At 43.8% G+C, this 27,028-nt stretch overlaps 1 protein-coding gene across 1 annotated transcript; it reads left to right on the top strand.

Moving 5' to 3' along the window:
* The first annotated feature begins 2,940 nt into the window (after nt 1-2,940).
* BTG1 (BTG anti-proliferation factor 1) lies at nt 2,941-5,725 on the top strand. Its single transcript, XM_023257294.2, has 2 exons — nt 2,941-3,418; nt 4,410-5,725. Exons 1-2 carry the CDS (start codon nt 3,271-3,273, stop codon nt 4,775-4,777), a joined length of 516 nt encoding a protein of 171 aa, XP_023113062.1. The 5' UTR covers nt 2,941-3,270; the 3' UTR covers nt 4,778-5,725.
* The last annotated feature ends 21,303 nt before the right edge of the window (nt 5,726-27,028 follow it).

Genomic DNA, 27,028 nt, shown 5'->3' with positions numbered 1-27,028 from the left:
GGTGTGTAAATACAGTTGACCCTTCACCAACATGGCTTCGAGCTGTGTGGGTCCACTTACATGCGGACTTTTTGATCAATGCCACACTAGATTATAAATGTATTTTATTTTCTTAGCTTTACCTTAAGAATACAGTATATAATACATATAACATACAAAATACATGTTAATTGACTTTATGTTATTGGTAAGGCTGCTGCTCAACAGTAAGCTATGAGGAGTTAAGTTTTGGGGAGTCCAAAATAATACATGGATTTGACTGCTTCTGGTCCCCTGCCCTTAATCCCTGCATTTTTCAAGGGTCAGCTGGAGTTGAGACTGCCCTATAGTTTTAGCCTAACAGAAAAATAAGAAAGTGCCTTTATAATTCAAAAGCTGTTGAGAAACACCAGCTTGTCTTTTAGATGGGAAGAGCCTGACTAAACCTCTGGAAAAATATTACTAAACATATATATGTCCAGAATTGAAAACTGTTGGTAATTAACATGGTGCACTATCTAAAGCTTGCATTGAGGGCCAATATTTATTTCCAGTTCTTTCCCTGAGTTCTCTCCCTAGATTCCCCCAGCGACTAATTTCTTAAATCCATTGTCTCTTAAAAGAATGATTTAAAGTGGGAAACATACACATACAATAAAAAAGTGTGGGGGTGAGTTTAACTTTCTGGTAACCCTACCTAACTGACTTTAAAAAGTTTTCAGGAGTCCAGCCACTGTCTGGGAAGGCAGTAAAAGTGGAAAAAACAAGGACTTGAGAGACAAGTCTGAGTTCAAATCCTAGCATTTTGTTAACTTCATTACTTGTTTTGCAGAGGAGTCAACTGAAGCTCAGATGATCAGGAGCCCAAGTTGGAGACGAGGCTTCATTTGATTTCTCATCTAATGCTGGAATGACTGATAAAGTGAGGAAAATGAACATCGCAGATGATTAAGGGTGGGTGGGGTTAGGAGGGCTATCAGAAGATCTTGTGCTAGGGCTATGGTGATTTTAAGCATTTACCTCAGGGGCACCTGGGTGGCTCAGTCGATTAAGCGTCAGCCTTCAGCTCAGGTCATGATCTCATAGTCCCTGAGTTCAAGCCCCTCACCGGGCTCTGTGCTGACAGCTCAGAACCTACTTTGGATTCTGTGTCTCCCTCTCTCTCTGACCCTCCCCCGTTCATGCTCTGTCTCAATAATAAATAAACATTAAAAAAAAAAAAAGAATTTACTTCAGTTTTTCCTATTTCTTTTTGAGTAGTAAGAGGTTTCATGTCCTCAGTGAATTACCGTGATGTTTATTTTTAAACAAAGTTCTATCCAAAAAGTCCTAGAATGGAACAGATGTACCTTATTTGCCATTATTTTTGATGCATTTATCCAAAGAAAAGATGTTCACAAAAGTCAATGCTTTTAACAACACTATCTTTAAAGCATTTAGCTTAGTTTAACTACCTAATTATTGTGTATGAATTTAAAACTAACCTAGCAGTTTTTCCAAACCCAGTTTTACATGTTTCATTTAAACAATAAAACGTTTTCTCCTTCAGCTTTATACAAGTTCTACTTTTGCTACATTTCTATACCCTTTGGCTAGTACTTAAAACACACACACACACACACACACACACACACACACACACACACACACCTCAAAGTGGTGTGTTTTGCAATACTGATGACCAACTAAACTCAGGATATTTATTTCCATCTGGTAGAGTTCAACTTCTGCCTCTTGTTTGCTTTCTCCATCTGTCCGACTCACCATCTTTTTTTTTTTTTTTTTCCCTCTCCTCCTTACTGGAGTTAGAGTTAACCCTCTCTTAGGCTTAATCGTTTTAGCAGGCTCAAGCCTTAGCACAAATCTTTTTCTCTAGTTTTGCAAGTAGGGTTTCCAGTAAACTCAAATGTCTAAGCCTAATACTTCCCCAAGCTTCAAATTTAATCTTTATTTTCTTCTGTTTTTATAAAGAGCAAGGGCCCGAGACCTATTTGGACCAGACCTTATACCTTGGTTAAGGTATAAACGGTGTAAATGCATTACACAAATGTGTGTTTCCAGTACAGCCTTAACTTTACGGGATCCGCGTTACTACATTATCTTCAGTAACAGGCTTTCCTATCAGCACGACGCTGGATTCAGTAAGGTCTCCACTCCTCTCTCGTTTGACTCCTGAAATTACTGAAACAGCAACCACAAAAGGCTTACTAACCTTCTATTTATTTTGCAATTAAACTTTTACAAAGACACCCCCGCTCCTCCCGAGGGTGAAGCTGAAACGGTTCCCTGACGTAGGCAGCACGTCTACTAGGAGACCCCCCGGCCCCCCGACTCCCTAGAGCTGCAGAAAGACCTTCAATAGTAGCCCTTTCGTTCCACTTTCTCCGTATCCCCGCTGCACGCCCCCGCACACTTTCTGCACCGGCACGCGAACCCCGCTGCTCGGCCAGAACCTCCCGCTTGGGGAACCAGCCTCTTAGGAGCGGGGACGAGATTGAAACACCCAGCGCGCGAGGGGACAGGCACCTCGGACTTGCAGCCGGATCTGCGCGCGCGGACGCCAAGAAGGCTTTTTATCTGCCCAGCACTGAGACTCCCCGCGAGCGAGCCCAGGCAGCTCACTCTCGCAGAGGATGCGCTGGCGCTGGGCCCGGAGTAGCTGAACCGGGAAGGAGGAGCTAGGGCTGGGGGCGGAGCTTTCACACGCGCACCCTCGCTCTGCTCCGTCCCTTGGCCACAGCCCGCCGGTCCCGGGCCGCCGCTCCGGAGTTTATTTGTTTACAAGCGGATTACGTCAGCTCCTCCCTCTCTTCCCCGTCTCCGCATCCACCCCCTAGCCCCCTTTTCCCGCCCCCTCCGGCTCCGAATCTGCTGCGTCACAATGGTGCGATCTCCGGATTGGCTGAACTCGGCCGTCATGCTCCAGGTACGCCACTTCCTTTCCGCCGCGCTATAAAAGCTACTGCACGGCTCCTGCATCTCTTCGCCGCTCCGAGCTGGAAATGCAACTGTTAGGAGCTTCGGAGGCTGCGGAGCTGGACGCGGAGGCGGCTGGGGAAGTCCGAGCGATGTGACCAGGCCGCCGTCGCTCGTCTCTTCCTCTCGCCTGCCGCCTCCTGTCGTGAAAATAACTTTTTTACTATAAAGGAGAAAAAAAGTAGCTGTCCGCCCCTCCCGCCCTCTCTTCCTCTCAGCCCTCTGACCTGCGAGGGAGCCCGGGGTGGCCGCTCCGTCGTCGGGGCCGCGCCGCCGAGCCCCGGCCGCCCCGGGCCGCCCCCGCCCGCCGCCCCCATGCATCCCTTCTACACCCGGGCCGCCACCATGATAGGCGAGATCGCCGCCGCCGTGTCCTTCATCTCCAAGTTCCTCCGCACCAAGGGGCTCACGAGCGAGCGACAGCTGCAGACCTTCAGCCAGAGCCTGCAGGAGCTGCTGGCAGGTGAGCCGGCCGCGGCGGGAGGGCGAGGGGCGCCGGGCGGACGCGGACAGCACACCCGGGGCGGGAGGCGGGCCGAGCCGTCGGGGCCGCGGAAGCCGCGGCACTGCCCCGGGCCGGCCGCGCTCGGGTCCCGCCGCGGGAGCGGGGCAGGCGCGCCTGGCGGCCGCTAACGGCGGGTCCTGGCGAAGGTTTGGGGGCTGGGCCGAGGGCTCCCCCTCCCCCACGGCTGCCCCACCGAGGGGAGAAGGGAACAGGCTCACAACAAAGAGACTACAGCCACTGAGGCGGGAGCTGCGGTCCTCGGACCGTCCGCGGATTTGGGGACAAAGGAGCTGCGGGGCTGGGGGTAGTTCGACGCCCCCTCCCCCAACCCCCTCCAACCGTTGTGGGCTCGGCGGCCGGGCCCGGGGCTGGGAGACCCTGCCGCTGCCCCGAGGCCAGCCCGGGACGGACGTGCCGTCGCCCCGCGCCTCCTACCCCTGACCATTAATCATCGGATTTGTCACCGGTTCAGTTGCAGCCCTGCCCAGCGCTTGGTTTAGTTAGGGTTGCTTGTTTTTCTTCCCTTCGGGGTTAACAGCCCGGTGGCGCTTCTCCTCCAAAGCCATAAACCCCATTGTGTGCGGCTGGGGTGGGGTGGAGAAAGTAAACAGGTTCCCGCCTGGCCGCCGGTGCCATCCGGCTGCCCGGCCAGCCGAGGCCGCGCGCCGGATTCCTGTTTTGGCGGCTCAACCGGTTGGTTCCTGGAGATTGTTTTGTCCCCTACTACTGTGTTGTTTCTAAAACCCTGCCCGCTCTTTTCCCCAGCCCCAAGCACGCACAGCCGCGGTGCGGTGCTGGGCGTTTTTTGAAAGTTGATAGTTTAAATTTTTCACTTTTCAAAGGAGCCTGCGGAAGGAGGAAGCCATAGCGGGATCTTACAGTAACGATCTAATCATTGTTTCTCTCTCTCTCTCTCTCTCTCTCTCTCTTTCTCTCTTTCCCCCTATAGAACATTATAAACATCACTGGTTCCCAGAAAAGCCATGCAAGGGATCAGGTTACCGTTGTATTCGCATCAACCATAAAATGGATCCTCTGATTGGACAGGCGGCACAGCGGATTGGACTGAGCAGTCAGGAGCTGTTCAGGCTTCTCCCAAGTGAACTCACTCTCTGGGTTGACCCCTACGAAGTGTCCTACAGAATTGGAGAGGATGGCTCCATCTGTGTGCTGTACGAAGCCTCACCAGCAGGAGGTAGCACTCAAAACAGCAGCAGCGTGCAAATGGTAGACAGCAGAATCAGCTGTAAGGAGGAACTTCTCTTGGGCAGAACAAGCCCTTCCAAAAACTACAATATGATGACTGTATCAGGTTAAGATATAGTCTATGGATGGATCATCTTATAATGGATGGATAAATTTGATTTTTGCTTTGGGTGGGCTCCTCTTGGGGATGGATTATGGAATTTAAACCATGTCACAGCTGTGAAGATCTGGCACAAGATAGAGTGGTAAAAAAAAATTTTTTTTAAAGTGACAGTGCCATAGTTTGGACAGTACCTTTCAATGATTTAATAGCCTGTGAGTCCAAGTAAATGATCACTTTATTTGCTAGGGAGTGAAGTCCTAGGGTGGTTTCAGTTTCTCCCAGATGTTAAATCTAAATTTTTTCCATCAATCCCTTTAAGGCAAATCTGTATTTCAAAGAACCTTTCTCTGCAGTAGACCGTGCGGAGGAAATTTGCACTATTACACTTGAAAATGGTTAACTTTTTTGGCAGCTGACTAGGAAAGCTCAACATTTGAAACATGGTAGTACTGGAAATTTTGACAAGACTTTTACCTAGCACTTAAATTTGTATAAATGTACATAAGACAAACCTAGTAAGCATGACCTGGGGAAATGGTCAGACCTTGTATTGTGTTTTTGGCCTTGAGAGTAGCAAGTGACCAGAATCTGCCGTGGCAACAGGCTTTAAAAAGACCCTTAAAAAGACACTGTCTCAACTGTGGTGTTAGCACCAGCCAGCTCTCTGTACATTTGCTAGCTTGTAGTTTTCTAAGACTGAGTAAACTTCTTATTTTTAGAAAGTGGAGGTCTGGTTTGTAACTTTCCTTGTACTTAATTGGGTAAAAGTCTTTTCCACAAACCACCATCTATTTTGTGAACTTTGTTAGTCATCTTTTATTTGGTAAATTATGAACTGGTGTAAATTTGTACAGTTCATGTATATTGATTGTGGCAAAGTTGTACAGATTTCTATATTTTGGATGAGAAATTTTTCTTCTCTCTATAATAAATTGTTTCTTATCTTGGCATTTTAATCAATCTCTTGTCATGATTATAGAGGTTCAGCTCAAAGAAATATGTTTCTCAGAAGACTTAGGTTCTATAAGCTATGTGAATGTCAGTTGCACACTGGTCACGCTGAAAAACATTTGATGGGAGTGTACATGTCTAGGTGTTAGAGGAAACACAGGGTAACTTTTTTTTTTAAATCTCCAAAGTCAAAACATGGACACATTACCAGGCTAATCTCACGAAATGAGGATAAGAGACAAAGGTAACATCTACCAAAAATGATACTCAGAGGATTATATCTCATTGCTTCCCTGTCGAAGTGAAGATATAAATGTTCCGTTCTGGCCCACCTTTGAAAAACAATAATTTTGCCCCATGGAATCCATGTTCAATTAGAAAATCCTGGGGTAGGTGACCCATAGTCTTAAAGAACAGGCTAATCACTGCAGAGATGGTGGTGTTTTGCTTTTCATCAGCTGCAAGATTTACATAAAAATCACTTAAGCTGGAATTCAACAACAGGTACGTTTATCAATTTTTATTCTCAAAAGTTGAAATGTGAGTTTTTGATCCCTTATTTTCAGACTTCTGTTTCAGATAAATTCTCAGAACCTAAACGAAACCTTGCCAGAGTGTACATTACTCCACTACCCCATGTGATAAAAACTTGTTGGTAGTTCTTTGGTTGAACGGGATTTTGAAAGTGGAGAAGGTTGAGTTTTTCGGTACACCGTTAACTTACAGTGGCTTTTGAGATACGCATGTAATAAACATGATCACACTGGAAATACCCCGCAGTAGAGGTTACTTGAAATCAGTAGTCCCAAATTTGGGGATACACAGAAGTAAACCCACAGCCGAATACGCAGGTGTTTAGAATACGAACAATGTGTACTTCACCCGTCATTCGCATTAGAACCACGGCACGCGGAATACCCTTACCAGTTATGGTTTTATTTTCCAGCGTGTTCTTTGAGAAGCCTCCCAGTTTTTCAAATTTGAATGTACAAGGATACAACCGGTAGTGTGTAGTGTCGTCTTCCACAGGTCTCACTCCAGTTCTGATTAGCATTGTTTGCCAACTGCATCTCTGGTAACTCCTTTGAAGCCAGGTGCTTGGTAAGGTTTTGCATACTAAGCCATTGGAGCCTAAGGCAGAGTGTCCGGAGAGTTTAGGAGTATATTCTAACCTGAAACTTGGGTCATAGAACCGATTCTCAACTGGAAAATCATTTTTGGAGATGGTGACGTCAGACTTCTCGGTACTTTCAAAGAAATTCGGTAGGAAGAGAACTTAAAAACATTTCACTTTAGAATGTAGGTGATGTCTGGCACTTAAGGAGCTGTTAAAGTTCCTCTTTAAAAAGGCTTGCAAATATCACTGAGACCTGGCATCCTGCTGTTTCCCGGGACTTTAACCCTTACGTTCTCCAGACAATTGCTTACGGTACTGGAGCTTTTTGATTTCTCATTCATTGCTTCTGGGGACTGTTTTTGCCTAGCTGTTTGGATGAAAACGTTTGTGTGCTGCTCTATGCACATGCAGGAGTGTACCAACCTGCACGTGCAGTCATTGTATCTGTGTACTTGTAAGAAATTTAATACCGATAGAATTTAGAAGGCTTTTACACTGAGTGAGAAGATAGATACTTCCTTAAGTATGCTTTCAAAAATCCTTAGCTGCCGTTGGCACCAAGAGTTCATGATTATTAGCAGTATCGTTACGGGTGCCACTTTTCTGAATTTTAACAGGTAGTTTTAAAATTATTTCCTCTTCTCCAAATGTAAGTACTATCTTGCTCTATAGTGCTGAAGCAAGGATTACCCTGGTTTGTGCAGGATAATGTGGCTGTGTTCTCCCCTTCAGTCTGGGATGGGAATCACATGTCCATAGCCTTGAGTTACAATATTTCTTGTATTAGTAGTAGACGGGAAAGTCCACTAGAAAATCGCTTTCTGGTACTGTTGCATAAATGATTTCCCTAAGTCACCGTTCTTCACAAATCGCAAGTAGTTTTTGTTTTGTATGGGTGTTACAGATTGTGGAATTGGCCTTCAGGTTGAAGCAGTCTTCCTGACTATTATGATCTTTAAGAACTAAAGATTAAAAGTGTATTATATATTGAAAATCATACCTCTCTCCTTTGCACCCCTATTTCAGCTAATGTGATGAGATGCTGTTGATAAGCTATGGGGAGAAGTTATCAATAGTTTTATTTTGGATTGTCTGAAACAACGTATTTCTTATTTGTCTGAAAGTACAGAGACTGCAGAGAGTTTAATTTCATCTCAGTCTGCGTATGTGGCTACTGCTGAAATATAACAGTATTTTTTATGTTTGGAACATAACAGGGTGAAAAACTTGTAGTGAAATAGTTTGTACTACTAAGCAAACTAAGCTGCTTAAATGAGTCCTGAAGTCATTTATATTACTGCAAAAAGGCCAGAGGAATTTATATGTGATTTATAGTTTCTGGCTATTTATATATATATATATATATATATATATATATATATATATATATATATGTATGTTTTTTTGCTTTTTTTTTCTGAGAATAGCCTAAAGTGAAGAAACATTGTTAAACAAGATGTTAAACTTTGTAGTTTTAAGGTGCTCCTAAACAAGTAAGCCTTAGGTTGTATTAATAGGATTGCCACCATTTCCTCAACAATTTATGGAATATAATTGACGCCAGTTTTTTTGACTACAGTTTTAACTTAGCTAACCAGTTTCTTTTGATATTGTTCAGAGTGTCAAACGATAGAAAATGATAAGGCTGCCAATTTCATTTCCAGTTGAGGATTTTCGATTCTGTAAGTGTTTTCTGTCCTCTCGTAGTTAAATAATCTTAAAAGGAACATTTTGGAGTTCAACTTCTGACTTTCATAGGAACCTTTGCATGCTGTTTATCGTTTTGATGTTGATGAATATCGAGAGGTCTGTGCAGCCATCTTTTGGCAGAGAGTTTGGGAAGCAGGACTGTAGGGATTCTGTAATTCACGAATCTGGGACCGAGTCTGCGCTCACTTTGTGAACATGCAGGTCGAAGTGGTAGTGAGGTTTATGGTTCATACCAAGTGGAAACTGGGCGGGGTGGGGGTGGGGGGTGGGGAGTGGGATAGCTTAAAGAAAGCCTGTACCTATAGGCATTTTTAAAGACATTCGAATCTAATGCTTAGTGCCTTTGTCTAGGTATTTTATAAAGGGACAATGTTTTTGAAGCTGTTAGGAACTGCTTGATTATAAGCCTCTTTCCTCGTGCCTTTTAGTTGTGAAGGCCGTTTGTGACCCCCCTTCTGATGATAGAAGGGTGATTAAGTGTAGGCCAGACATCTAACATCAGGACAGAGATCACCAGGCAGGAAATGAGAGTAGAGTTAACTGCATTCCTGTATTTGGAGACTATCACATCAAACTATTATTTCAAATCATAACAGACAGAAGACATGGTCACCTGTGGGCACATGTACTTTTAATAATTCTCTGAATAGGTGATCTCCAAAGTACCTTTATGTCATTCTCCTAAAGTATTTTTGTGTGTGTTTTCATGTGAGTTTGCACAAGCACATGGTACATTTTGTAAACAAATATATTGGGCATGTACTAAAAATTCCATTGATGGGGTGCCTGATCAAAAATACTTTCTCTAGATCACTAAGGTAGATGAGGGTTTGCTCTTTTAATAACTTGTGATTATTATGTTAAGTGATACGGCTTCAAATGAGAAACTGGTAGCACTTCAAAGAAGGTTATCTTGTCTAATTTTAGCTTCTTAAGTCCGTATTTATAAAATTAAGACATTTTTTACAGCCAACAGAAACCCCAAATTAAGTGTTCTACCAATTCAAAGTCTATGTGCTCCTCTATATTAAACTATGTATTGCTATGTGCTGAGATCCACATTTTATGTTTTTAGAAATTTTCTTTTTAAACGTTAGGGCTCTCGAAACATTTCCTTTATTTGCATGCATGGTTGTAAAAGAACTGAGTTCACGTAGTTAGTTGCACACCAGTGATTACATTAGCCTTAGCATTTATGGGTTAGCCAGAAGTCTCCTGTATCTTTTCTCTCTGGTTCTGAGCAATCTGTAAATTTGTAGGAAGGAAAGGTGACTGCAAATTGGACTTTATTTGATAAGATTCTGTAAATGGGCACAAACCTAAAATGGTAAGATTTGACAGTGGCACTGTAAACAGGATAGATGTATCTTCCAGTCCTGATTTATAACAGTTTTGTCCGTAGACTGAATGGAATTGTATTTCCTATAAATTAAACTGGTGAGCCTTCAAGTTACTGATGTACGTTCTTCGTTGACCTCTCAACAACTGGGTGAGGTTGACAGGTAGGTAGGTCAGTATTTTTTAATCTTCGTGTTCTGTGGTTAGAAAGCTGAGGCTTAGGGAGTTTAAGTAATTTGCCCCAAAGTCAAATGGCTAGTAAACAGCTCATTCATAATTTGAACTCGGGCCTTTTTGACCCCAGAACCTGAACTTTCAACTATTGGTATATTGAGGTGTATGATTTATTTGCCATGTTTCACGTTGTTGCAACATGCTGGTTTTCATTTCTCATTGCTGGTTAGCCATCATTTTCAGCCTTTGGAACCTCATCACTTGCCATGCTCAGAAGGCCAAAAAAAACTGTCTTAAAACCAGGCTTCTTTCTTCAGGAGGCATTTGGGACTTATTATAAAGAATACTAGTTATGGACTCAGAAGAATGGGTTGGAATGCAGGCCTGTACCAGCTACTACTTTGTGACTTTGGGCAATTTGATTAGCCTCTCTGAGCGCATCGCTCCGTATGTAAAATGGGATAAAAACAAGTCCGTTATACATGAAAACATCCAGCAAAGAATGGTTGGATTTTGGGGAGTTGAATACTTCAGTATAGCATGGAGGCAAATTCAGCAGGTGGTTTTCTTGGTTTCGTGAAAATTTGACGTCACTGTGATCGCTGGGAGTTTCTTGAAAGTCCGCTTTGGCCAATAGCTGTGAGAAATGTACTTGTGATTTTGAAATGATACGAGAAGAAAAAGGAAGTCCTTTTTAAAAGTGGAAATACAGATAACCCAGGTGTTGAGCGTATTTATTTCACCGACTTTGCTGAGCTGGGTCCTTAACATTGTGCTTTTCAGAGCTATTTTTCCAGTAGAGGACAGAAAAGAAGGACTCCTTCGGACCTTTTGTCTGTTGAACACCTTCAAGTGAGAGATGCTGCCACACTACCAAATGTGTCTAGCCAGGCAGCCCCGCGCAGTGCCTGCTTGAGGGCGTTATCGTGTTTGAGTGTTGCACCTCCTCGCCGTAAGAAGTAAGTTGTCTTTTCCCAGGGTTTGCCGCCCTTCGAGCCATTTGTATCTGGCCATGCTTTTGTTTCAAACGGCGGTTTTTCCAAACAGAACTCGGTGGCTCTCGATCCCTTCTTAACCTAGAGTGCTGTGAGTACTTCCTCCACTGCCAGGAAAAGCAGCCTTTTTGTAAGTTACCAGTTTGGGTTTGAGTTGCTTCTTGTGGTGTAACCGGATGCAACGTTTGCTTGAATCACTGATAACGTCATCGGCTTGTTCTAGTCAGTCACGAGTGAACCAGCGACCACACGCTCTTTTTAGTTTAAACCCTGGTCCCTTTCTCTGGCGAAGATAACCTTCATTGAGGAGCTTGCTGCTGGGTTGTATAGCATGACTGCGTGTCTCAATGAAGTAGGTACTCAGCCAGCGGAGCGGCTTGCTGATTTATTTTGCAATAGTATAGGAAACAAAGGGCCCTGTTCTTAAAAGAACCTCAAGAGACTTCCAGGCAAAGTTCCTTTGGCCCCTTCAGAAGTCTTGCATTTTACTGTCCCTGTGAGCTTCAGGCCTGCTTGGAGTTGTGGGTAGCCTTAAAAATTAGTCAAGGTGTTCCTACAGTGTGTAAGATGGTGATGGAAGAACAAGAGTTTGGAATTAATTAAAACAGGGTTAAGGTGGCCAGTCAGGGTTGTTAGAACAGTTATCCCCTGAGAGAGGGTAGTTCCGGTCATAGGGTTAGAGGTGGGGCCTTTTGTAATAGTGAAGCGTCACACACAGGCTCTCTTCTCCTAACTTTCAGCTTCTTGCATTTCCCCCATTCCCGTGTCCAACCAAGGGATCCCTCTTGGGATCCTTCCTTTTTTTTTTTTTTTTTTTTTTTTTGAATGTTCATTTATTTTTGAGAGAGATGGAGGGGAGGAGAGAGAGGGAGAGAGAGAATCCCAAGCCAGCTCTGCATTGTCAGCAGCACAGGGCCTGAACTGGGGGGGGGGGGGGGGGGGATTGATCTTAACAGCCCTGAGAGCACGACCTGAGTTGAAACCAAGACTTGGACCCTCAAACAACTGAGCTACCCAGGCACGCCTCCTGGGTCCTTTCTTTCTTTCTTTTTTTTTTTTTTTAATTTTTTTTTCAACGTTTATTTATTTTTGGGACAGAGAGAGACAGAGCATGAACGGGGGAGGGGCAGAGAGAGAGGGAGACACAGAATCGGAAACAGGCTCCAGCCCGACGCGGGGCTCGAACTCACGGGCCGCGAGATCGTGACCTGGCTGAAGTCGGACGCTTAACCGACTGCGCCACCCAGGCGCCCCCTGGGTCCTTTCTGATGGTTAGAATATGACCGTTTTGTCCCGTATCTACCACATTCATTAAATACTCATTGAGTCCCTCTGTGTGCCATGTACCATCCCAAGGACTCACAAATAGTCATCGTGTCTGCCTTCAAGGGGCTTCGAGCCTAGAGAAGTCCCCAAACAAATAGAAACACTGGAATCTACTAAGGGAAGGAAGAGGTGACGTGGGGTATCCCGACCGCAATGATGGACACGACGCCTGCCTTCGTTCTTCCCAGAGGAAGACATGAACCGAGCTGTGTCTGTACGATTTGTTTTTTTATCTCTCTTTTTCTCAGTTTCATCTTTTTTCGTAATTTTATCTTTTTCACTTATTCTCCCCTCTGCCTCATCAGTCCTCGCTGTCACCGCATCTGGTTTATGTTGCACCTCATCTACAGCATCTCTTAATTCATCATGACTATGTTTTAGTTCCTTCATCTCCGCAGCAATAGGTTCTCTGCTGTCTTCTATGCCTTTCTCAAGCCCAGCGATTAATCTTATTGACTATTAGTCTAAATTCTTGTTCAGTTGTATTGTTTGTGTCTGTTTTGAGCAATTCTTTAGCTGTCATTTCTTCCTGGAATTTCTTTCGAGGAGAAGTCTTCCGTTTCGTCCTTTTGGCCGGTTTTCTGTCCCTTATGTGTTTTAAAAGCTTGTTACGTGCTCTGCACCTGTGAGCACTGCTATGTTAAAGGAGGGTCATACTCTGTCCAGGGCCTGGCCCTTCAGGAGGTGTTCTTTGGAGTGCGTTATGTGCTCTTGGTTGTTGGGACTCTGGTTGCTTTATCCCCCTACTCCTAGCGATGTTTTGGACCCTCCACCAGGTTTGCTTTGATTTGTTTGTTGAAGTAGCCCATTGACCCACCAGGTTGTCCCCTTGGGCCCCTGGAGACATCTCTGTCACTCTGCAGCCGGACTCTTGGAATTCAAAGTCCTCTGTCCTCAAGACTGCTGTGTTTGAGGGATGAGGAAACTTCAGGTCCCCCCACCATGTTGGATCTCTGCCTGAGTTGCGTCTGTAGGGTATGTGGGGATTTGCGTGAAGAAGGCAGGACAGGGGACAGCGCACAAAGTCTGGCAGGAGAGCGAACGGTGCTTGGGAGGGATTGAGAGAGGCCAGGATGAGTGGAGTGGAGGAGAATTAAGGAAGGGAGGCCACATCACGTGGGGCTTCGTAGGTAGAGAGCGACCATGTAATTTGGTCGATAAGTTTATCGGCTGAACTGTGACCCTTGAGAGTAAAACAGAGTGCAGTTACTAATTAAACCCAGACTGTCAGCAACTGGAACAGTCTCTTTGCTTTTACAGGCCATGTTACAGTATTATTTCTTTGAATAAAGGCCGCTCAACCAGCAACGTATCTACTTTCTAGTAAATGCGTCAAGGAGGTAGAATACCTTTTGCAGTCCAAAAGGAACCCAAACCGAACTCAAGAGTGTTTTCTTCAGAATAGCTGGATTGCTATGATTTGTTTTGGTACAAACAGTAATGACTTTCATGTTCTAAAGGTTTAGCACGGAAAGTTGGTTTTTAGCGTAAGCTGCTAGATTAGAGGCACTTTCATGGTGTATGAAATAGAACAATTGAAATTCAAACATATCTTTGATTATTGTCCACGGTTTGTTGTTACTGTTATAGCAGTTCCCGTTTTTGCAGTGTTTATTAAATAGAATTAAAAAAAAACAACAGTTTAATTGTGAGTTTACATTTCTAGTGGAAGTAACGCCTAGACATAGCTTTCGAGGTGTGGGCCACCTAAATCTTTTTTCTTTAAATTGCTGTAAAAATGTAATACAACTAAATGTATAGAATCCAGTGGATTTTGCACACCTATGAAATCCACACCCCAATCAAGAGATAGAACCTTTTTACCACCCCCAGAAAATTCCCTTTGGGGACAGTTAAGATTCGGTTAAGAAATATGTTTGGGGAGCCAGGACTCAAAGTAGAAATGAGTTGTTTTCCCTCTCCTCTTCTTATTACATTATTTTTGCTCCCTAAACATGCGGTAATGGTTACTTTAAACATGAAGCAAATTGTCACCAGAAGAAACCGTTGCCTTTCAACTAGTTATGATTTAGTGGTTACTAATATTGTACATCCCTGCCTAATTTGCTATGGCTTTTAGTCTTTGAGAGTGAGTAGTAAAATGTGAGTCATATCCCTATCACTGACTCACAAGCTTACTAAGGAGTGCTTGGTGTTTGTTATTAGGCCAGAACTCTAGAATTGTGATCAATTGAAAAAGATTGTGATGATGCAAAATTTATATAATGCTCCCCCTTGTTTCATTTAGCCTGGTTATGCCACTGTCGTAGATCTTGTAGCTAAGAAGAGACAAGTGTTAAACCTGTATGTATAGCTGAGTTCTAGCTAGCCTTGAACACTTCCTCCCATCTCAAAATTCTCGACTCCAGTTGCCAAAGAGCAATTAGAATATTCACCTAAGTTACAGCACAATCAGTTGTGAAATTGACTGAACCCGCTGTGTGCCACTGTCTTTAAAGATTATTGAATGCAGGGGTGGGAAGATTTGTCCTAAAGAGACTGTTAATAGTTTGAGATCTACTGAGAGAGAGGGAAGGGAAGAAATTCACCAGTGATTAAAAAGGGGATTTACTTCTTATTTTCCCGGTAGATTAAGTGTTCCGATTTGGAACCAGATCTTAAATTAACTCTTCTTCGGAGAAGGACAATATGTTCTGTTTAGCAAAGCCTCTGTTGCCAAAGCAGTGGTGGGTTGTGGTGGGGATGGTGATGAGTGATAATAATACCTAATATTTCAATACCAGTTGGACTTTTTCCGCTTACGCTCCAATTACGAAAGGATGGCAACTCAGTGGAGATGTAAGGAAAGCTAAAGCCAGATTTGGTTACCGGAGATTTGTCAATAACCCATTTCCAGTCGGAGAAACCCCTCCTCCAGTTGCCTATTCATTTTCCTAGTAGATTCATTCCTCGTTTTAAAAAAGTTTCATGCATTAAGCACAGGAAAATTCAATATGGCACTTCATTACATGCATGTTGGAAGGGATTTTATTTATTTCAGCCTCTGCCCTCTTACTGATTAGCTTTCCTGGTAGCACCAGACAGCCTTAGCCACCCTGCTCTGCTGATTGGCTGCTCTGTTTCTATAAAGTTCCGACCCAATGCTGCAGGCACTTCCTGTAGATTTTGGAATCTCAGCACTTGTGAGCATCCCTTCCTCATCACAAACCTGTAAGAGTAAACCTTTGGTACTCTAGTCATCGCTGAGTCAAAGAAATGTGGTATATGGGTGTTATAGCTTGCCCAAGGTCACAGGGCAATGGGAACATTCGAGGCTAGAATCCAGGTTTGTCCTAGGTCAAGCACCAGCTCCTAACTGGTATCGCATCCCAGTGCACTGCTTTCTGATCCCATTGTATTGCAATCGTTTGCATTCGTGTCTTATTTCCCCATTAGATGGGAAGACCTTAAAGTCTGGAACTCTTAGACCAGAGCTTCAGCAGATGCTAAAATTAGTTAATCTGTGTGCCTTTAAGTCTTTGCTGAGTATCTGCTCTATGCCCAGCATTGTTCTAGGCACCTGCAGATACAGCTGTGAACCAGACAAAAATGCGTACTCTCCCCAGACAGCGGGGGAGAACGAGCCGGGAGACGATGGTAGATCGGATGGAAGGAGGCAGAAGATCAGATGGTGATAGTGGTAAGGAGCAGAGCTGCTCTCTTGTTGCCGTGAACATTGTACCAGTTGTGTAACACTGCGTGGGCCCCGCAGAAAGGTGTGATAGGGAGCCGTGGGGAGGAGGGGGGGCACAGGTTGCTCTTTTAAGTAAAACAAGGAAGGCCTCATTGATAAGGTGGTATTTGAGCGGAAGCTTGAAGGAGACCAGAGAAACGGCCTCGGAGATATCTTGGAAAAGAACATTCCATTCAAACAATTGAGTGAATTCCCAAATCCTTCCAGGCTCCTTCTCCCCAAATACATAATTGTCATTTGGCCTTCTTGGACTCTATTATAATGTCAACAGTCCTGGTTCCTGGCAGTTGTTTTCCTGACCACTCCTTACTTCCTCTCCTGGTTATTGTATGCCTTTGGAATCAGCAGACCAGAAAACCCAGCTGGAGATATATATATATATATATATATATATATATATATATATAAAATTATATTATATATAATATTATATATATAATATTATATATAATATATTATATTATTACATTATATTATAATTATAATTATATATTATATATAATTATATTATATATATTATAATTATATATTATAATTATAATATATATAATTATAATATATAATTATATATTATATAATATATAATTATATATAATATAATATTATATATAATAATATAATATAATATATAATTATATTATAATATAATATTATATATAATAATATAATATAATATATATATTATATATATAATTATATATATAATATATATATAATTTTTTTTTCTCCTCTTCATTTTAGAGGGAATTGCCAATCATATTAAATAGACTGGTAAGAAGACCTGAATTAAAAAAAAAATCTGATTTCTTTAAACTCTGTCTACAATGTAGGTGCCGTGTTGTGAAATGAGACATGAGAATTGGTGCTGGGTATGGTAGGGGCCCAGCAAGATGCTCAGTATTTTGTTCTGATGTATAGCTAGACAAGCTGATGGACAGCATTGAAAACAGAAAGGGTGTTCTTGCCGACGTTCGGACACCTGGAAAGTTCAGTTATCCAAAATGCCCGTTCCTTACAGAACCTGAGATCATAGTACCGAGGCTGGTTATCACGTAAAGCCCGTGGCCTTTCGTTTTATGGAGGAAATGAGAGAAGAACAAGGGTAATATTGCCATCATCATACATTTGCTCAAAACTCATGGAATGCTTGTTCTTTTGAAGGTGCCGGCAGGTAAAGGTCCCGGTGTTAGGATATGAAATGGAGATTTCTCTGGTTCCACTTGCCTTCTCAAAATTGAATGAAAATGTGCTTTCTCAAATAAATTTCACTGTGGATTCTACCCCATCCATGCTCCCAGCCCCAGGAGTAAGACTATCCCCTTCCAAACAGTTTGAAGCTTGCTGTATCCAGTTTGGGTAGCCTTCCTTTGGCTCTGTAAAACTTTGATGAGGACTTTTGGCATTTCAAGGTTGAGTCCGAATCACTCAGCTATGATTCTCCATCATCTGAGAGTCCAACCAAGCAAAACTAAAAAGGAAGCAGAAATCTCAGTTTCTGGGTTTAAGAAAGAGTCCCTCTCAAAGCTCCCCCAATTAGCCAGATAATCCTGGCCATTTGACCAAAATTGGCAGGGCGAGACTGTGAGGAGATATATATAGTGATGATAGGCCCTAATGATGATAGGCCCACAGCCCGAATTCCCCCTAATGTTAAATTTGGGAACACAAGTAAAATAACCATGTTAATTTGAAACTGGGTATCACGGATACAGATCATGATTATAGCCTTGTGAGTCTGCTAATAATATTTATGGCAATAATCTGTGGCATTTCTCCCGGAAGATTTCTCAGATTCATTCTGTTATCAGGATGCTGGCTATGATCCTCTGGCCCTGAAAGGTGTGTTTTTTCAGGAGGCAAGTCCTGCCTTCGTTTCTTAATGAGCGTCCCTTTGTTTTTCTTCCTTCCTCCTACTCACACTGAACTTGTCAACTTAGATAGGAAAACACTCTACTGTGTAGAATAAAATAAAAACATCTAAATGTGTGGTTGGACAAGCTTATTTTTAAACTTAGTCATTTGATGTAACACTGTGTTAGGCGGTAATTAAAGTTCTGATAAGGCTAATTGAAATGGAGGTATTAGTTGACTTTTGCATAGTTAAGAGGTTTTAGGGTATTATTAGGGTAAAAATATATTTCAGTATCTTGGGTACAACTCTGGCTTAATATAGCTTTTTTTTTTTTTTTTCTGTGAAAATTTTCATTTCACTAGAAATTTATTTCAGGGGAACAAAACTCAAGACTTGTGTTCATGTGTGGGTGGGTGAGTGGGTGGGTTACATATGTGTTTGCTGGGAGAGTGGAATGGGTAGATTTAGCACTGGAAAGAAGAGAGAGTAAAATTTAAGAAATGGTGAAAAAGGAAATCTGTGTATATATGGGTACATTTGAGTATTACGTCTATGTCTATGCATGCCCTTAAATTAGTGCAGGGAAAGAACTATGCCGATCCACTTTAAAAACATTTTAAAATAGGGTTTCTTCTGATGCCTGGGCACTGATTTTGATAAAAGAAAGTTACAGAGAAAGAAAAACACATATGTATATTTCCTTTTCCACTGTCATCACACCCAAAAAGTATGTCCCCTAGGTAAATAACATTTAAAACCTTATCTTTTTTTCTTTTAAGTTAATTTATTTATTTTGAGAGAGAGAGATTGAGAGAGAGAGTGCATGAGTAGGGGGAGGGGGAGAGAGAGAGAATCCCAAGCAGGCTCCATGCTCAGCACAGAGCCCAACTCCAGGCTCCACGCAGGCTTGAACTCACGAAGCAGTGAGACCATGACCTGAGCCGAAATCCAAGGTCCAAAGTTTAACCAGCTGAGCTACCCAGGTGCCCCCAACCTTATCCTTTTGCTTTAGAAGGGCACACCTGGCAGAACTGGTGAGCCAGGAGGGTGGCTCTCTCGGAAGCGTCGCCAATCCCCCAGGGTTTGGGATCGCCTACGGTGCCACAGCCTCTCATCAGAAGTGAGGTCTCTCTTCTTGTCGGAAACTGGCAAACCGCAAGGCCCTAGCCACCCGGTGGTGGAGAACCAAAACTCCAGCAGTCGAAGGGACAAAGTAGCCAACGGAACGGCGCATTACAGAACGGGAGGGTGATGTTAAAATCCCATTTTTTTTTTTAATTTTTTTTTCAACGTTTATTTATTTTTGGGACAGAGAGAGACAGAGCATGAACGGGTGAGGGGCAGAGAGAGAGGGAGACACAGAATCGGAAACAGGCTCCAGGCTCCGAGCCATCAGCCCAGAGCCTGACGCGGGGCTCGAACTCACGGACCGCGAGATCGTGACCTGGCTGAAGTCGGACGCTTAACCGACTGCGCCACCCAGGCGCCCCTAAAATCCCATTTTTAAACTTAGACCCAGATGGAATGCCCGTTTTGACCTTGGCCCCAAGACAGTGGTGTGGAGCACCAGTGGTAGGTTGCGGCTGCCCTGGTGTGAAGGAGGGATTATAGATATTGCTTCGTTGCTGCCGCGCCCAGGCGAGACTTGGCTTCATGTGGACTTCATTGTGTTCTGGCATTAGTTTGGCCACCAAGCTCAAGTTTGGCCAGTAGGATTTCAAATTAAGAACACAAACAATGGGTCTCAAACCTTTTCCTGCTTTGATAGGCAGTGAGACAGAGTCCCAAACCACAGTCCCATGGGCATTGCAGGTTATGCGTGATCCAGATGCACTCTTTACTCTCCCGGAAGAGACCGTATTAGGATGTAGGAGGGGCAGGAGCATGCTGAAGGCGACCATCTGTGACGAGTGGTACCTGATGTAACCCGCCTGCAGACTGCAGCTAGGGTCACCCTAGCCCTCAAAGGCTACGCTGTTCAAACCCCCATTCTGCTGACCTGATAGTCCCGTGTCATTCTCAGGTTTTTGCGCATTACTGGGGAGAACACCCTCTCCTCTGAACTCTGCCCTTGAACCCCTGTCTCCGCTGGTTTAGGTCAATTTAGAGACCATTTTACCAGCCGGAGTGGGCTGTTCTTTTTGCATGCTTCCCAGACGGGTAGCTCGACCTCATCTTCATTTGGGCAAATACTCGCTTGTAGAAGGCATCCCTTTATCCGGATGAATTTACCAAAGGTGTGTGAGGACAAAGGACCTTGCAGCAACATAGACATCTGGAATTATTGGGATGCTTTCAATGCTTCAGTCATTTCTAATCCCAGGCCCTAGGTCCTTTCTCTCTCCTTTCTTTCCCTTTCCCCTACCTCCCACTGTCCCCTCTCCATACTTCCCTCCCCTTCCCCTCCTTTCTCTCTTCTCTCCTGCCTTCCCTTCCCCTCACCTTTCCTTCCCTATTCTTTCACCTTCCTTTTTTTTTTTTTAATATTTATTTATTTATTTTGAGAGAGAGAGAGAGAGAGAGAGAGAGAGTATCATAAGCAGGCTGTCAGCACAGAGCAGGATGCAGGGCTCACCCTCAGGAACCTGAGCCCAAATCAAGAATCGGATGCTTAACCAACTGAGCCACTCAGGTGCCCCAAGACTCAAATTCCTAAAGGAATAAGGAGACCAAGGCTGATGCTGCCTCTTTCTGCTCACTGAAGGAGAAGCAGTGTTTTCCTTTTTTTCTCCTCTCTACAATCATTTTCCAGGTGAGGTCGCAGAGAAAGGCAAGTGATGAGGAATGAGAGGACAGATTAAGTCTTCAGGACAAGCAGAAAGACTGCGGAGGCATCTGTGTTTACTGAGACACCCAAAGAAAGCCTGAGGGGCAAGAGAGTGGGGTTTTAGACACCGGCTCTGGAGTCTGAGATTTCCTCCTTGAACCTGGCCCAAACACTGCTCCCATGCCAAGAGACGATGCACTTTCTCCTCTGAGTTCCGTCTTCTGTGCCTCTACAATGGAGACGGTGATCCATCCGATCTTCAACTCTGAAATTCAACCTCTGAGAACAGGTTTTTGGGGTTTTTTTTGTTTGTTATTTTTAAATCTAGATTTGGCAAAAACACTTTAGGCAGCAAGACCTGGCCCAAAGAAGTAGTCTTCCTCCTACTTCCGTATCTGTCCGCCCGTTTTGCTGCACCCATATGAACACGGCTGAGTTCCAGCCCCCACTGGAAGGGATTCATACCATGCTGTGCACCCTCCGTGTTGACTCCCTAGAATCCGAGGAAATGCTAGATTGCAGAAATGCAAGTGGCCCTGGGGGTTTGGGATAAGACAGTCCACCTCAGAGGGTGTTTGGGATCCTAAATGGGATAGACAATAGCTGTGTGGGGGTTAATGTAGGACCCGGCACAGGAATAACCACCCAGTGAGTGCTGGCCATTTTTACCACCCTACTGTGGTCTTGAATGAGAGCATGTGTGTATGTCTGGCTCCAGGAATAGCTACAAAACTTCGTGTTAGGAAGTACTTAAGAGCCTGGCGTTTACGCACTGGCTTATTTTATATCTGTTGTTTATATCTGTCTTGAGTGTTGAATTTGCTTCCGATTTTCTTTTTAGATGCCTTCTCAACGCCTTCTGACCCCATTCTTTTTATCTGAGGGAAAATTGCAGTTTCTCTCTCTGTAGCACTTAAATATCCTTCTTCTCTGATCACGGGAACCAGAGAGCCGTTCCTGGTGGAGCTGCAAGGCCTTTCTCTGTGAGTGGTGATTAATGGCCAAAAGATGCTAGATGTGAATCAGTAATTCAATAAAGCTCTCAGGACATTAACTCAGGGGCCAGGCGCTAAGAACTTCTCAACAGGGACAACTTCGTGCAGGAGATGGAAACACACACAACGTAAAATCTTGGCTGTCAATGTACGATGATTTGTGGGGGGATGGTGGTTTTTCCTTTGGTGTTTTCTCCCTTGTAAAATAAAGCCTGTTGTCTGAAGTCGGTAAAATTCCTTCTCCTGCCCCTAAACTTAGGAGGTTGAGTGTGAGGAAGAATAAGTGGGTCAGGCTGGAAGGGTTTGACTGATTGAAATTAAAAAAAAAAAAACAAAAAAAAAAAGCCCCACCTTTTCTCCCATAGTGATAAGATAACCACAACATCCTTCTTTTTTTCTTCTTTTTTTTTTTTTTAATTTTTTTTTCAACGTTTATTTATTTTTGGGACAGAGAGAGACAGAGCATGAACGGGGGAGGGGCAGAGAGAGCGGGAGACACAGAATCGGAAACAGGCTCCAGGCTCCGAGCCATCAGCCCAGAGCCCGACGCGGGGCTCGAACTCACAGACCGCGAGATCGTGACCTGGCTGAAGTCGGACGCTTAACCGACTGCGCCACCCAGGCGCCCCTCAACATCCCTCTATTGTAAGAAATCTTGATGCTTAGTTAAAAAAAAAAAAAAAAAAAAAAGATGGCGGCAAGCAGTGGCTTCGTTGTGCCTGTCTGTGCCAGCTTCCCAAACTCTGGCTGAATGGAGACTATGTTTGGGTATGCATCCCGGGAAATATTCTAAATTGCTGGGAGTATTTGTTGTTGTTGTGTTTTGTTTCGCTGTTAAGATTCTGGATTCTTGGAACCTAGTCTAAAGATCTGAATTTCTGTGTTGTGTTCGTTAAAACCAAACAAACAAAGATGAGCTGCAACAAATCATTCTAAGAGAGAAGAAGACACAAACAGAGCACTGAGAATCTAAAGTTTTAATAACATTTTATGTTTACTTCGTAAACCCAGCTACAAGTCATTTCTTACTGACAGTTATTTTAGAGGCCAAAGAAAGAAATTGGTCTCGTACACCATTGCCATGAATTTTTTATGAAACCCACATTTATTTCCCCTTTAATTGTCATGGCTTTCTGGGTTCTCTTTCTGGGCATGGCATGCACAGCCCCTCTCTCTCGTTCGTGTTGTCTCAAGGCAGAAATAGAGAATTTGTGTAAAATGAAAACATTCATAATCGAGGAGTTCGGGGAAAAGAAGGAAATCACAAAAGCTTTTCCTTATCCTGTAAGGGAAGAGTGCAGGCAGCCACTCATTCCTGGTCTTCTGTAAGGGCACCCATGGAGGCCTCTTGAGAATAAATTAATCAGCCCCCAGAGGTTCGCATGGCATTTATTGCATCTTGGGTATGAAGTCTGATCTCGAGCTCAAACGAAATAGAATTTAACCTATTTCTGGGTTGTTGTTTTTTTTTATTTATTTTTGGGACAGAGAGAGACAGAGCATGAACGGGGGAGGGGCAGAGAGAGAGGGAGACACAGAATCGGAAACAGGCTCCAGGCTCCGAGCCATCAGCCCAGAGCCCGACGTGGGGCTCGAACTCACGGACCGCGAGATCGTGACCTGGCTGAAGTCGGACGCTTAACCGACTGCGCCACCCAGGCGCCCCTGGGTTGTTGTTTTTTAAATCTCTTTCTGAACGTATAAATTTTCTTGCTTCTTAAATTTTTTTTTTTTTCCATTCCAGTTATTGTTTGTTTTTATTTGAATTGGGTTCAAAGGTAAATGTAGCCCCTGGTGTCTTCCCTCTTCTGCAGTAAAAACACATGCATGCAAAGTGCCCAAAGAATAGGGAAAAGCATGGCTTGTTCTTGAGTGATATGGTCAGTAAAAGAAGTTGGATTTGGAGAGATCTCTTGAAAGGGAGCTTTGAGGTTTATAAAACTTTGTTTTAAACTGTGTTTGAGTCTATTTTAGACGATCCAGACACATTCATTGTGCCTAAACCTCTTTTCCTTTTCTTTATTTTTAAATACGCAATTAACATCTGACTTTATGAGCATCAACCAATGTGCAGGATTCGGCTCAGCATTAATGAGAAGTCAGAGGTCATAAAGACATAGTCATAACCACCAGGAGTTTATAATCAAATGCAGAAAAGGGATTGATAAAATCTAACAGTAAGACAGAGTGTCTTGTGTCAGGATAAAGGCGCAGAGTGAAATGTTTTATTTAGGGAAGGCTTCATAAGAAGAATGGTGTTTTAACGAATTTTTGATGGGTTGAGGGATTACCAGTAGTGGAAAGGGAATGATGACAAGACTGTAGTGCATAAGTTCAGTGACCAGAGCATTCCAGTGTACCCAGAGTCCAAGCTGTGTGTTTAAACTAAGGCGTTGTCCTAAAAAATAAAAATAAATAAATCCTCATTTATTTACCTAAGTACTAGGTGGCTCAGTCGGTGAAGCGTCCAACTCTTGATTTTGGCTCAGGTCACGATCTCACAGTTCCTGAGCTCCAGCCCCTCGTCGAGCTCTGTGCTGATAGTGAAGAGGCTGCTTGGAATTCTCTCTCTCTCTCTCTCTCTCTCTCTCTGCCCCTTCCCTGCTCATGGGCGCGCTCTCTCACAATAAATTAATAAACATTAAAAAAAAATGAGTAAAGAAGTAAAAATGGCAGTCTAGGACAGAAGAAATGCAAATAAACAAATGAATCAGAGTACGTTTCTCACTCCTGGAACGGAGAGGGAGAAATCTGAACTGCGGTAGTGTTTGGAGGGCGGTTGGAAAGCATCACAAGATTCTGAATCTTGAAGCACCAAAACGTTGCTTGGGGACATAAGAGGAAAGCACAAGTGCCCCTTACCCTTTCGACTTGTAAGGATGCAACTTTTCTGGGGCTTTCTAAGGAAATTTCATTTCAAGATTCTGCTAGGTGGGCGTTCTCTCTTCTCTAAATTGAAATGTGAGGATGCCGACTTCTGTCTTTTCTTTTCTCACCAACTTCTCTTTGTTCCCTCTCTCACTGCTCTCGTTTTCCTTCCCTCATTAGAGTTCTCTCTCTCTCTCTCTCCTCTGTCTACCAGGAAGGAAGCACAAATGCCGTCTTACATTTCAGGGGAAACTCCAAGACCATCTTCCCCAACATCCTTCCTGTTGCATTAAGCCAAAACCTAGTGATCATAATCATGGCGGGACCCTCGCCTTCTGTGGATTAGCAGAGTAACAGATGGCCCCAGGTTTGCACTGTGAGAGATGGTGTTTCAAGTTGAGACTCTAAAGTCAGATTGCTCAGTTCTGACACTTGCTAGACGTTTAATCGATTAAGCACATAAATTACCGAGCCAGTTCCTCAATTCCCTCACCTATAAGATGAAAATAATACAGTACCTACCTCAGACAGTCATGACAATTAAATAAGGTACTCCATGGAGAGCATTTAGTGCTGTGGCTAGAATGTAGTCACTTATTTTATTTTATTTATTTTTTAAAATGTTTTTATTATTTATTTTTGAGAGAGAGAGAGAGAGAGAGACAGAGCATGAGTAGGAGAGGGGCGAGAGAGAGAGAGGGAGACACAGAATCTGAAGCAGCTCCAGGCTCTGAACTGTCAGCACAGAGCCCAAGGCGGGGCTCGAACTCAGGAACCCCGAGATGATGACCTGAGTCGAAGTCGGACACTTAACTGACTGACCCACTCAGGCGCCCCAACTATTTTAATAAATATTTGCTATTTTTAATCTTTTGGCCAACCATTGACCACCTTCTTGCTCCACAGGCTGCATGATTATAGCCTGTGATAGTTAATGTCACGTATCCACTTGACTGGGCCATGGGCTCCCAAATATCTGGTGAAACATTTCTTGGTGCATCCAAGAGAACGATTCTGGAAGAGATTAGCATTTGAATTAGTGGACCGAATAAAGCAGATGGCCTCCTTCAAACGTGTGTGGGCATCATCCAATCGGGTGAGGGCCTGAATGGAACAGAAAGGCTGAGGAAGGCTGAACTCTCCCTCTGCTTGATTGCATAAGCCGAGACATCAATCCTCTCCTGGCCTCAGCGCTCCTGGTTTCTAGGCCTTCAGGCTCAGGCAGGAATCTACACCATGGGCTCTCTGGCTTTCTGGCCTTGGGCTATACCACAGGCTTTCTTGGATCTCCTGCTCACAGACTGCCGATCATGGGACTTCTCAGCCTCTGTAACTGTGTGAGCCAATGCCTCATAATACACTTCTAGACACATATCCTATTGGTTCCGTTCCTCTGGAGAACCCTGACTAATGCACAGCCCTTCTACTCAAATGGTCTGCAGCCAGCAGCCTGGGGCATCATCTGGGAGCTAATTGGGAATGCAGATTCTCAGTCCCCACCCGTGCAATTTTTAGCAAGCTCCCCGGATGATTACGTATGCACCAGACTACACAATCCCCTTATTCCCTATGAAAACCCTAGGTTTGTGTCGATGCTCCCTCAGCTAGGGAACAGCCACAGCCTCATACCGCAGACTCCGAAGATCTGCCTGAGAAACACAGCGTTAACATACAGGCAGCTTCCTTTCAATCGGTACAGTTATTGGGAAACAAATTTGGGGCTTTTAAAGGCCTATCTAACAATTCTCAGAGGGATTATGAGGACTGGAGAGATGGGTCCCTACTCCGAGTGTACTTCCTCACCGCAGAGGAGTAAGGGAGATGGCGGGAGAGAAACACCTTGTAACGAGGGACAGTATTCTCTACGTGCTCTTCCAAAGGGGCAACCTAGAAGACAACCACGGGAAAGGGGGAGAAGAGTACCCGGAAGTGAAACATCTGCTGAGAAAAGTTGACCAAACAGAGAGACAAGGAAGAACTAACCACTCATAAAAGGCCTCTGAGCCAAGGGCTCTTACACTGACCTGGTTTCCTATGGAGTTAATTTTTCCCCGAGAAGGGGAAGAGCGACAGGAATTTAAAAGATATGTTTCTTAATGTGATTGGCCGGGGTAAGAATCAAGACATTTTTGGGGAAAGTACCGGTGGACAACATACCCATACTTGGGCTTTAGCTACTCACCACCTATGTCTACCTTCTGTGCCCTCCTCAGTTTTCTGAATGGCTGAAAAAATATTGCAATCTCTTAAACGTCCAGATTTCCAGCCTGAGTCCTAAGGGGCCACTCATGGGGACCAGGTAAACACCCAACGGATATGATGGTAATCTACCAATACTATTGGGCAAATATCAGGACCAGATGAAGTTGTGCTCAGTAAAGCTGAATAAGAAGCAGGAAAAGTGGGATTTCCTTACAAATCATTAAAAAAAAGGGGCGCCTTGGTGGCGCAGTCGGTTAAGCGTCCGACTTC

Source organism: Felis catus, chromosome B4, assembly GCF_018350175.1.
Source record: "Felis catus isolate Fca126 chromosome B4, F.catus_Fca126_mat1.0, whole genome shotgun sequence".
Classification (NCBI taxonomy): Eukaryota; Metazoa; Chordata; class Mammalia; order Carnivora; family Felidae; genus Felis; species Felis catus.
The sequence above is the reverse complement of the archived record's forward strand: the minus strand, read 5'-3'. Positions and strand labels throughout refer to the sequence as shown.